At 36.9% G+C, this 13266-nt stretch overlaps 1 protein-coding gene across 2 annotated transcripts in view; it reads right to left on the bottom strand.

The window, feature by feature from the left end:
• ANO3 (anoctamin 3) overlaps positions 1 to 13266 on the bottom strand; it is a 320613-nt gene that overhangs the window by 102913 nt on the left and 204434 nt on the right. For both annotated transcript variants that reach the window (XM_049890733.1, XM_049890734.1), the window contains 3 exons: positions 9788 to 9894; positions 6967 to 7022; positions 5535 to 5656 (listed from right to left, as the gene is read on the bottom strand). In XM_049890733.1, coding sequence (XP_049746690.1) covers positions 5535 to 5656; positions 6967 to 7022; positions 9788 to 9894 — 285 coding nt within the window. The remainder of the gene's footprint in view (positions 1 to 5534; positions 5657 to 6966; positions 7023 to 9787; positions 9895 to 13266) is intronic.

Raw genomic sequence — 13266 nt, 5'->3', positions numbered from 1 at the left:
TTGTTCCGGCTAGGACTTTTAATACAATATTGAATAGAAGTGGTGAGAGCAGGCACCCTTGTCATGTTCCCAATTTCAAGGGGATAGCTATCAGTTTTCCTCCATTATGTATAATGTTGGCTGTTGGCTTTTCGTGTATGCCCTGAATCATACTGAGGAATTTCCCTTCTACTCCAATCTTTTTTTAGGGTTTTTATCAAGAAATGGTGTTGAATTTTATCAAATGCTTTTTCTGAATCTATAGAGATGATCATGTGGTTCTTTTCCTTTATTCTTCTGATGTGGTGTATTACATTGATTGATTTTCTAATGTTGAACGATCTCTACATTCCTGGATAAATCCTTCTTGGTCATAATGTATGACTCTTTTAATATGGTGTTGGATTCTGTTTGCTAATATTTTGTTGAGGATTTTTGCATCTATCTTCTTAAGAGATATTGGCCTGTAGTTTTATTTTTCTTGTGATGTCTTTGGTTTTGGTATCAGGGTTATGTTTGCTTCACAGAATGAAGTAGGCAGTATTCCTTCCTTCTTTATCTTTTGGTCTGTGCAAAACTTCTTAACATGACTCATATAACTTTATAATCCAATTCTTGTTTTTCCCTCTGCATGTGAAAGCTGGACAATGAATAAGGAAGACTGAAGAAGAATTGATGCCTTTGAATTGTGGTGTTGGCGAAGAATATTGAATATACCACGGACTGCCAGAAGAACGAATAAATCTGTCTTGGAAGAAGTACAACCAGAATGCTCCTTAGAAGCAAGGATGGCGAGACTGCATCTTACATACTTTGGACATGTTATCAGGAGGGATCAGTCTCTGGAGAAGGACATCATGCTTGGCAAAGTACAGGGTCAGCAGAAAAGAGGAAGACCCTCAATGAGGTGTATTGACACAGTGGCTGCAACAAGGGGCTCAAGCATAACAACGATTGTAAAGATGGTGCAGGACCGGGCGGTGTTTCGCTCTGCTGTGCATAGGGTCGCTATGAGTCGGAACTGACTCGACGGCACCTAACAACAACAACAACCTATTAGCATCCCTTTTTACTCTCCACGTCACAGGACTGCTGCTAATGGAGCTAACTAGAAAATTGTCTTCCGTCTGAGTGGATGCTGAAAGCAAGTTAGAGTACAATCTTCATCTCCAGCCTTGGCCAGGAACCGTTATGCCTGACACAATCTGCACAATTATGTCACATCTTCCACTACAGAACTCAACTCTGCAGTTCCCAGAACACAAAAAATTTTCGCTGGTTAATGCTGTTTCCTCAGTTTGGAATCCTTAATTTCATCCCCTTTCCCTGTCTGATTGCATTTGTCCTTAACTTTATGTCACTTATTCCAGGAAGCCTTTCCCAACTCCGGGTAGAACTCTGTGTTAGATATCTCTCCTCTTGCTCTCATGTTACCCTCACCCATGCTTCAGTGTCCTTAACTTATAATAAAATACTTCATGATAATTATTCATCACTTGTCCATTCCTCTCCTTCCACCTGAGATTGTAAGCTGCTTTAAGGTGAACCTGTATCTTATTTCACTACCACTCACCATGGGAAGTACTGAAGGAAGCTAAGAGAATGGATGCTTATAAACATAATTTACATGGAAATGGCAGATGAATGAGGCAGTTCTAATGACTACGATATTGCCCTTTCTTCCACTAGCCTGCATCCAACCTGTCATACAGTTTGTAAAGCTCTGGTTAGAAATAATTTCCTGATTTCTCTACTGCTGTTTTGTCTTCATTTCCTATAATGGTTACTTAACACTCCATTTTGTTGCAGCTATAGTTTTCAAGACTGGTGTTTTGTTTATAGTTCATTTGGGGATATGGCACTGGGCAGTGATTCTAGCTGGAACGAAAATTCTCCTGTCATTTTTCCTAAACAAGGCTTTTCCTGCTAAACTTGATTCTCTCTACTTCATTCTCTGTATTACGTCAACTAAAATTTGTGCATATTCTACCAGGTAGAGACCTGGAGTCATCTTTCGTTAAGCACCATTTATCTAAATCTTTTATCCTGTCATTAATTTCTCCTAGGAAACATAGACTAATAGTCTATTCATTTCTTATACAATGATAATGTTCTACTTTGAGACTGAATCTTATTATTAGCAGGTGTTGCAAAAAAGACATTCGTTCCTTTAAACGAGTGCTCCTCTGTGGGGTGAAACAGGGTCTTTAGTACATGTTGCTAACATATAAAGGGATACCTTTATAATAATCATGACAGAGGACTGCACAGGCAGACCTCCTTATGCGCACAGTATTATAATGAGACTTTTAATTATACATTATTGAAAGTTAAGAGGAGAGGCATTATTACTTGGCTGGAGTATAACCACCTAAGTCAAAGCAGGTTTCATATGCATGTTTTAGGAGAGGGAGAAGCTAGTTCCAGGCAAAGAGAGATGAGGAAAATTCCCTTGACCCAGAGCACTGGCCTCCACAATCTTCTAGGATCTCTAAGTACTCCCTAGAAGTATCGCAAAGCCATAACAGGACAAGAAGAAATAGGGGACTGCCATTGGTGGTGCTCACAATCCAACTTCAATCATAGACACGCTCTTTTTTATTTAGTTCTTTTATACCTTGGAGTCCTATGTAACATTTCATTGTATGATGGGATTCTCCTTCTGAAATAACCTCTATTATAAAAAATAAAGCAAACAAATGTTGAACTCTACTTATTAAAGAGAATTTTTTAATTTAGTGACTCTGTTTCTTAATTTAAATCACTTTTATGTCTTTTATGAATCATTTTTTTAGAAAGCCACCCAACTACTTTGTTAAGCAGGTTTTGTTGCGTTGATTTTTTTAAAATGTGCTAATTCCAGTTTCAAGCATTTTTTATGAAAAATTGTTCGAACCTGAAATAAGCCTTAGTGATAAACTTAGCCTTAATTGTTAAAATGGGAGAAAAATATAAATACATGTCCATAAATCGTTCTTTATGAAAAAGAAACTGAATTGACAGCCCCTCACTTTTAATCCAATGCTAAGGAATCACCTTATTCAGCTGAAGAAAATACAGGCTTTGCCCGTGGGTCTCCATTCTGTGACCAGCGTATGTAAAAAACCCAACTGGTAAATGTTCTCTTTTCCTTGTTACAGATAAGAAGCAACACAATAAGGGAGCCTCATCCTCAAAATTGTGTGGTCTTATAATGAAATTGACTCCAAATAATTAAAAAGTCTCAGATTTTAAGACTTAATCTTCTTGCTGCTTATAGAAAATTGGGCCTTGTAAAAAATTCTACGTGCGAGGTTGCATAGTTTAATATGTATTTCTGCCTCATCAACATGTCAATTTTGATAACAAGCAAGTTCTTTGGGTTAGGGACCATGTTGAAATGCCACCTACACTCTCTGATGACCTTTATCTTGGGTGGGCCCTTCACCCTTCCTCCTTTGGCCTCTTGAAGACAAAATGTATAATTTTTACTAGCAAATTTTCTCTTTTATAAGTCAGCAGTCAAATAATTGGTAATAGCTAAATAACTGTGCTTACTGAAAATAAAGAGTACTTGATGAAATTACCTAAAAAACCTAAAAAACCAAAAAAACCAAACCCACTGCCATCGAGTCGATTCTGACTCATAGCGACCCTATAGGGCAGAGTAGAAGTGCCCCATAGAGTTTCCAAGGAGTGCCTGGTGGATTTGAACTGCCAACCTCTTGGTTAGCAGCCACAGCACTTAACCACTACGCCACCAGGAAATTACCTAAAGCAGCGCTAAATGCTTGTTTGAAAACTCAACTTTAATTCCTAGTAAAGATGATTTTGTGAAGCAGCACCTCTCACTGTGGTACTACTACACCTCTAAAGAAATAATAAAATAACACCCCTTTCCCCTACATAAATAAGCATCTGAGAATTTGATGCAATTGACTGAATCAGAATCAAAACATCTTGATGCTCTATATACTCAAGTGCTTAATGTTTGAAATTAAGGGTATGGTGCTTGGTATTTACCCTTTGAACCTCCCAATCAAGTCTGTACCCTTTTCCTCTCTGCTAAGAGAGCTCGGTTGCTAACCAAAAGGTCAACAGTACAAATCCACCAGCCACTCCTTGGAAACCATACGGGGCAGTTCTACTGTGTTCTATAGGGTCACTATGAGTCAGAATTGACTTGATGACAGTGAGTTATATGCCTCAAGAGGCTCGTCTCTATGGACGTTATTATAGAGAGGCTCCCTTCTTCTTCTGGCTTCTTGATAATTTTATGGGCCAAATGGAGATACCAGCAGGAGATCATAGGTTGGGAGAAGAGAAATGTTGGGTTATATTTATTACACCAGATTCCTCCTTGTTGGGCTATGGTTTGGCAGTAGCTGTTTTCTTCCTAAGGCCTAGCTTCTATCAGGCAGCTCCTCTTCTATGGTTATAGCTTTTGATAGGTTCTCCTAACTGCTCCCTTGCCTTGTCCCTTCAAGCCTAGTGTCATAAAAGCTTCCAGCTGCTGCTACTCCCTGGGTGCTTCATCATCAATTGCTAGTTTTCTTGACTATGTTCACACTTCTATGTATAGTTCCTTTATTGAATTTTCTTCAAGTACCTTTTCAGTATTCTATCAGTTTCCTGCTGGGATACTGAATGACACAGTTATAAGTTATCCTTGGTATATATATTTCATAAAATTTTAAAATATCAACCTTACATTAACTTACAAAGTGAACGGCCCCTGTTCTTTCATTCTACAACTATTTATAGCTAGCCTGGGACCTGACTAATTCCTAGTTAATATATGCTTCCTGATTTAAAAAAAAAAAGAACAAATTATCCCCCATCAAATTAAAAGATCATTAATCATGAATGTAACAGTATTTCAAGACTAGTCAAATTGAAGGCAGTGACTCATTAGAATACACTTCCTGAAATAGAGTTGAGACTCCACAAATCTTTATTGAAAGTATATGAACAGCTGCTATGTTGGTGATTTTCTTCTTTGCTTTCAGATCCATTTTCTGCCTTTTCCTTGTTTTGTTTTACCAGGAATATAGATTACCCAGATTCCCTTATAAATTGCTTCTGGTTAAGTTGGGCCAGTAAGTACTGGAAAACTTGTAGGTAGAAGGGAGAAGCTGGAACTTTTTCTACTCTCTTACTCTTCCTCAGGGATGTCCCACGATAGCGATGTAACCTCCATGGCTCCCCTCCCTGCCATTCCTCTGCAAGGAACTCTAGCAATGGTTGGTATTGCTCCTGCCCAATGGCCCAGGTACTGAGCTCTGGTAATGCTAACTCTTCCCATTGTCTCCACAGCCTTAGAGATGTTAACAATTTTCACCTGTTATTAATCTCTGTCTTCCTCACTACCTCTGCTTAATTTCTCAGCTCCCCCATTACCTGTGTAACCAAATCTCTGCATTAAGTTCTTTATCTGGAAGAACCTATAGTGGTTTCTTTTTTTCTTGATTGTATCCTGCACCAATGTTTGGTGGGTAAATGAAAGCGTTTACAAAAAAAAAAAATGTCGACAAAACAGCATAGTCTGTCTTCCATTCTCAATCCATTTGCAGTACCTGATTAAATCCAGGGGCTGATGCTTGTACCACATTCCCCAGCGTGCCCAGCGCTCATACAATAGATGTCTGTTATTCTGAGGTCCATGGGTTTTGATGGGCTGTCTACTCTTGTAGGCTCCCTGAAACAGACAAATAAAAAATAAATTGTATCCATTCTTTTAGTAAAATTTGGACTAAATCGGAATTGCTTTTTTTTTTTTTTTCTTTCCTTTAAGGAACAATTTAAAACATATTTCAAGTTTCAGAAATTATAATCTTAAGCTCATCAATGGAGTGACGTAGTAAATGACCTTATATATCTTTGTTTATTAGAAATATTCTGATAGTTCCTTAAAATCCTTTCTTAAATTACGTTTTCTAAACCAATGAGAAAATACATATACAGGGCCTGGCACATGAAACAAACTAATGTATGGGCTATTATGATTATTACCATTCCTTTAAATATGTACACCATAATAAATATAAGCGCTGGAGTCTGGTTTCATAGGCTCAAAACCTACCTTTGATACTTAACCTCACTTTATATCCATCTACCTATACACAAAATGAAGGTAATATTATTGTCTATCTGAAACGGTTGTGGCAAAAATTAAGTGAGATAACCCACATAAACAATTTCGTTTAGGTCAGACAGGAAGTGTTCAATTTATTTTATCTATTATTAGTTATTCTAGTCTGTGAACTCCTAAGAGTTCCCAAATTTAATTTTATAAATAGAAGAGTGAGAGTTTTTTATTTTATTTTTTTAAGAGTGATAGTTTTTGAGACTTCCAAAGTGAGGGCCTCTAAAGACCCCATTTTTTTGGAAATGTAAAGCTGCCTTAAAGAAAGAAGTCAAGAATTCAGTGTGTGTTGGGGGGAGGGGGACAGTTAAAACGGATTCAAATGTCATTCATAACTCAACAGGAAGGGCCTACCACAGCTGGTTATAGAGGCAGTAATCTGGCAAAGATCAATTAGGCAATGGGCTGTAGGTTTTTTTGTTGTGTCTTGTGTGTTTTAAATTTTCAAGCAACACCAAGTAGTAGGCACCAACCTAGCACCTGCCCTGTTTGTGCGTGGTGCGGATCCCAAGCTGGATCAAGCATGGAGCTCTGTGCAGAAGCACAGGAAGCTGCCAGCCTCTCTTCCCCTAACTGGGGTCATTGCAGAGTACCTAAGCCAGGTCTAAGAGTTCCCCCTGAGGCTGGGATTCCTTCCTGATCTGCTGGGGCAACAAGGACAAATGGCAGAAGGGTTCAGGGGCAGATCAGCTACTGTGCTGCCTTACGATTCTAATGGGGGTCTCAGAAAGGTTCAGGCCCACACACTGACCAAACTCCTGAGCAAAGGCAGCCAGATTCAAATAAAAAATGGTATCGAGCAATGAGCACAAGAAACTTTTCTTGTTAGAAATGGTACTGTTTTAATGGTATTTCAAAGTTACCTCATGTGGGGGAAACGCTGCTTCATATGCACCATTGTTTATAAGTTTACAGATACCTGGAAAGAGAAGAAAAGAACAGTACGCGAGTCAGTTTGAATAAGGATTTTCATCTGAAGCAACATAAAGGTATTTGAGACATAATTAACTTAAAATTTTAAAATAACCCAAATGACTTTGATAGCCAGCCACACTAGCCACACTGCCCATGAGGACATGAGGCTGGGAAAGAGACTGAAGCTAAAAGTCTACGTGTGTCCTTATAACATTAGTAAATGAAGAGTGGTAAAATGCAAACATATGGTTTCACTCTGCTGTATCATGAAATGTGGCATATTTTAATATTTATTTGGGATTCAATCAGCCTGAAGTAACCTTTTTTTTTGTCCTCAAAACAACAAAATTTGGTCAAAGAAGCATGGAAATTCCACACCTCAAAAAAATATCTCAAGAAGATATTAAAACCTAAAAAAAAAAAAAAAAATCTGGTTGCCGTCAGTCAATTCCTACTCATAGCTGTTCTATAGGATAGAACAGAACTGCCCCATAGGATTTTCAAGGAGAGGCTGGTGGATTCAAATTGCCAACCTTTTGGTTAGCAGCCTGAGCTCTTAACCATTGGGCAACTGGGGCTCCAGGAAAAAAATACATTAGCATTGAGAAATCTTTATTTATTTTTTAAATACTGAGTCAAAGATATACAGCGATTAATTAATTAGACACTTTCTTAAAAGCCCCTCCAACTCAGTGAGGGTATAGTGGAACAAATACTCTTCATATAGGTTTAATGAGAACAAAAATTGGGAAAACCTCCTTGGAGACTAATTTTTGTTGCAATATTATTTACGTTAGTGAGGAATTGGAAAAATTGAACACCCAAAATTGGGGAATCAAATATATTATGGTACGATCATTTATATTAGGTATTTAATAAATTGTGATTTGATGAATGGTTGTAAGGTGCAGTGGTTAACAGCTTAGCTGCTTACCAAAAGATCAGTAGGTCAAATCCACCATCTGCTCCTTGGAAACCCTATGGAACAGTCTACTCTATCCTATAGGGTCCCTATGTGTCACAATCGACTTGATGGCACCGGGCTTTTTTTTTTTTTTTAAGAATAATATTTTCAAGCAGTATTGAAGAGCTTGACAATATACTCATAATGCCAACTTAAAAAATAACAAGATAAATTGTAAATACTGCATGATTCTAACTCGTTGATATAAATTTTTAACAGAGATAATTGAAATTAGGGGTAATTTTTAAATTTCTATACTTTTCTGTGTTTATTTTCTACAAAGGGTATGATAATTTTATAATCGTTAAAATGTCATATTTATTTTTAAAGACTACATAAGTACATAGTGCTATAAATTAGACACTTTATATAAAAAATTATAATTTTTAGCTCCTATTCTGGATTTCTCTATTTTTATTTCTTGTTTAGACTATTTCTGACTAGATTTTTTTTTTTTTTTTTGTAAGCCTTAGAGTCTAAACTATCTGTTTTTACTGCTCTGTACTAATGGGAGGAGTCTGGTGGCACTGTGGTTACCACTTGGCTTCTAACCAAAAGGTCAGCAGTTCAAACCCACCAGCCACTAAGTGAGAGAAAGATGTGGCAGGCTACTTCTATAAAAATGTACAGCCTTGGGACAGTTCTTCTCTGTCCTATAGGGTCACTATGACTCAGAATTGATTCAATAGGTTTTTGGGTACCAATGGTATGATTAATCAGAAGAGAACCAAAGTCTGAGGTTCATCTTGAAAAAAATACCTGACATGAAACACTTTTCATTTAACTTATAAGACGTTTCATTATTAATGTAAATCAGGAGGGAATGGAATATATTTCTATTGGCTGTCAACTTTTTATTTTCAAGAATTTTAGGACATAACTAATATTTGATCTCTTTAGTCTCCTTGTATTTTTCAACCTTACAATTAAAAGGTCAACCTCTTTGTCACTTGTTTTTTTCTGCTCTGCTGTATGTAAACTTTCCAATTTTGTTTAGTTTTTCTAGGTGAAACTATCTCAATTTCCTTTTGTATTATACTTGTAGTAGCTCAGTGTTAAACATCCAAACACAAAAATTTACACATTTAAATTTAGCTGTCAGTTCACTTTCTGCAGATAACCTCTATAAAGTTTCATATATATATATAGTTTAATTCTGTTTTTGAATAACAATAGACTTAGTTTTATGACCTTCCTTTTTCACTTAATAATGCATTGTAGGTATCTTTTGAAGTCAACAAGGAGAGAATGAAAGTTACTAATTTTCATCCTCCATAAATGAAGGGTCTATGTTTTACAATTTGTATAATATAAAGCATATAAGAGAGGCTTGATACATTTGTGATAACAAATGAGTAAAAATATGTCACATACTTCTTAAGGGATACAGTATATGGATATAGCCTAACTTAATTATTAGTCCCCAAAGGTAGATTTAATGTGTTTCTGTTTTTTCTTTTTTTTTCTATTAAAAAATCTGTTACAAACAAAGCAACAAGGATCACATTTCTACATATATTATTATTCAAAAATCTGATTATTTAGGATAAATTTCCAGAGGTAAAATTTCTCTGTCAAAGTGTTTGCACATTTTACATTTTGATACACATGGCCAAATTATTTTTGTCTGGCTTGGTTTAGTTTTATTAAAGTGCTTCAGAACAGAACATTTAGAGTTTGCCTTCAACATGTTATATTCTCATATTGAATGCATCAAGGCAAAGCTTCGGTTTTTAAAAATAATAATTCTGGGTATAACTATCAGCACATTCTATTATCTTTAAAACATTAATTAATATTCTTACCCACTTTTGATATTCCATTTTCATATTTGGTGCGCTGCAGCACATGATAGACTATTCTGCTTCGGGTAGCATTGCTGAAGAAGGTGTCCTTATTGTTTATTATGAAGCTGTTAAGATGAAGGAATTGGTTTTAGTATCCAAGGCAGAACACAGAATTCACAACAGTTACAACCTCCTGGGTGTATCATCCAACTCTTTTCTCCATTAAAATTAACGCATGCATGTAGAGTACAGTAAATCAGAATAGAAACCATCCTCTTTTAAAAAAAAAAAATCACTTGACAGAGGGGGAGAAAAAAAAACTCACTCATAAAAAATACAGGACATTATCAAATATTCATTTTAATATCTTCTTTCAGCTTATAAGAAAGTCTAAATGTCCTCATATTTCTTGTTTAGCATGGAACAAGGGAGAACAGATTGCATATTGGTTTCCATAAATTTTGTACTGCCTTAATTTTTTTTTTTTTAAGCAATGTAGTTCCAAAAAGACATTAAAAATTTAAGTCATCTCTCCTAACCGCCTTTCCAATTGGGATTATTTGCTTTCAGGGCCTAGCAATGAGGGATAGTCCTCTCTCCCCTTCATGCCCTATATTGCTCCACCCTAAGAAGAGTAATAGAGAACGACGACGTGAAATTTTTGAATGCGAGATGCGAAGATTGGAAGGAGGATACCAAGAGCAAATGAAGGGCCCGTTTTGATATATACCAAAAGCTTCAAAAAATGAGTGTTCTGGATCTCACTCAAAGTCTGACAGTTCCTGATTCCAGTTGCTTTATCTGTGTTAATGATAAACCACCATTTTCTTAGGCACTTAGTGCTGAAGTATTAGGTCTTTTATCATCTTTGCTTCTTCTTCACTCTCCATATTCAAACAGCTGCCAAATTCAATTACTTTTCTAACTGAACTGCCTCTCTCCAGCTTTGGTGCTACTCCCTGTTGTTGTGGGTCTATTTGTCTTTTGTCTAGATATGAGAAGAGTGGCCTAACTGGCCATCCAATTTCCCACCTGTTTTTCAAAACACAGCTGGGATTCTTAGAACACTTCCCTATTTGAAACCTCTCAGCAGTTCCCATTACTTGCATAATTAAATTTCTTACTTTCCTTCCAAGTCCTCCACACTGGCATTCCACCCTACCCCCTCAGCCTAATTCCCATAGCTCTGGCAGCCTGTGTCTAGTAATTAATCAAATTGCAAAATCTATCATCACTTTAAAATCCCATCCTTTTCCTCCTCATTTTGCCCTGTTTCTTATCTCTGTTCCCCCACCTCTCTCTAACTCTCTCCATATTTTTACCTGCTGAAAAGTGCTACCTTCTTCAAAAAGCCTTCTCAGATCCTCCTTTCTGGATGTGGCTTCTCTTTTAAAAAAACGTGTATTTTAAAGGGCCACATAAACCAGAGACTCCATCAGCCTGAGACCAGAAGAACTAGATGTTGCCTGGCTACCACCAATGACTGCCCTGACAGGGAACACAACAGAGAATCCCTGATGGAGCAGGAGAAAAGTGGGATGCAGTCCTCAAATTCCAGTAAAAAGACCAGACTTAATGGTCTGACTAAGACTGGAGGGACCCCAGAGGTCACGGCCCGCTGACTCTTTGTTAGCCCAAAACTAAACCCGTTCCTGAAGACAACTCTTCAGGTGAAGATTCAACTGGACTATAAGACATAAAATGATACTGGTGAGGAGTGTGTAGACACATGAGACTATGTGGGCAGCTCCTGTCTGGAAGCGAGATAAGAAGGCAGAGAGCGACAGGAGCTGGTTGAATAAAAAACAGGAAATACAAGGTGGAGAGAAGGAGTGCGCTGCCACACTGTAGGGAGAGAATCTAGGGTCACAAAACAATGTGTGTATAAGTTTTTGTATGAGAAACTGACTTGAACTAACTTTCATTTAAAGCACAATAAAAAAAAGTTCAAAAAGAGATTTGTTTTTTTATTGTCTTTCTTATGCATTGATTTTACTCTGCCCTGCTTTACGGTAATCTATATACCTGTCCGTTTTATTAGATTGTAGGTTCCTTTGGTATTCTGATATTATGCTTTTTATCTTTGTATTCAGATGCACCAAACTCATTGTCCTGTTAACTACAGGCATCAGATGGAATGTCCACCTGCTTTATTCACCATCGCATTGATTTTGCACTCCTTTAACAAATATCTACTTAGCAGTTACAGTCCTTCTTTCATGAAGTTACATTATGGTGGGAGGAAAGAGATGACACATAAGTAAACAAATAATATAATTTCAGATAATTACTATTAAGAAAAATGAAACAGTATAATAACATAATGGATGATTAGGACAAAAAGGCTATAGACAGCCATTTTCAGGGAAGGTACCTACAAGGTGGTGATGTTTGAATGGGAGCGGAATGGTAAGAAGGAGAATTCCCTGCACAGATCTAGGGAAAGAATATGTTAGACAAAGAGAAGTCTAAGACTGAAGGCTCTGAAGTGGGACTAAGCTTGAGCTTTTGAGGCATAGATCTGAGGCCGGAATAAGTCAGTAAATGGTGAGGAAAATGGTGGAAGATGAGATAACAGTAATGGGTAAGGACCACAGCATACATGTCCACATAGTAGACGATAAGAAATTTGAAATATTTTACAAGTACAAATTGGAAGCCATGGAAGGCTTTTAAGCAAAACCATTGTATGATCTGACTGATATTGCTTAAAGGTCACTCTGGTTTCTTGGGTTCAAAAAGAAAGGACAGAATGTTTTTATTTGGTGGTCCATAGAGACTTAAAGGACCTAAAAAAGTTGCAGTAGAAAGCTGAAGAAGATTCCACTCACCTGCGGCCTTTTTCTAAACCTGGCAGTCATTTCGATCTACACTGCTTCCCTCCCTCCCTATAGCTGGATCCACCTCTAAGAGTAAGCTACGAGTAAACAGGATATTTGGGAGGGCAGACTTTCCCATTGATTGTAACATGTTTGGTGGTCCAGAATTCTGTTTCATCCTGCCTCTGAACACCAGGCTTCCCATAATAAAACTTCATATTCACAGAATATAGGCCAACCAGAGAGGCATAGGGCCAAGTCAATATTACAGCTATAGCCCTGTAGTAAATACACTGTGCGTTTTGTTATATTTATGTTTACTCTATGTATTTAACTTTTGATTTATATTTTTGTCAGGTCCATTAGACTGAGAGCACCCCTGAAGGCAAGGACTCTGCCATAATACCCTTTATATCTTCAGCTTGTGCCACAGCACCTGATTCATGCAGAAACTCAATAAAGAGTAGTTGGATGAATAAGTGAATAGGTGGATAAAAATTATACACTAAATCCCTCCAAAAAAATCCGATTTATCTTTTGAATCAATTACATAAGCTTAAACTAAAATGAGCAGTTTAATTAACAGGTAAAGTATGGGTATAAGTATAATAAGAATTTATTAATTAGAATAACCTATTCTTTAAACACGTTAGTTAATAACAATTATTATTATTATTA

The sequence above is a fragment of the Elephas maximus genome, chromosome 7 (genome assembly GCF_024166365.1).
Source record: "Elephas maximus indicus isolate mEleMax1 chromosome 7, mEleMax1 primary haplotype, whole genome shotgun sequence".
Classification (NCBI taxonomy): domain Eukaryota; kingdom Metazoa; phylum Chordata; class Mammalia; order Proboscidea; family Elephantidae; genus Elephas; species Elephas maximus.
Note: the sequence above shows the minus strand (reverse complement) of the source record. Positions and strands in the feature narration are given on the sequence as shown.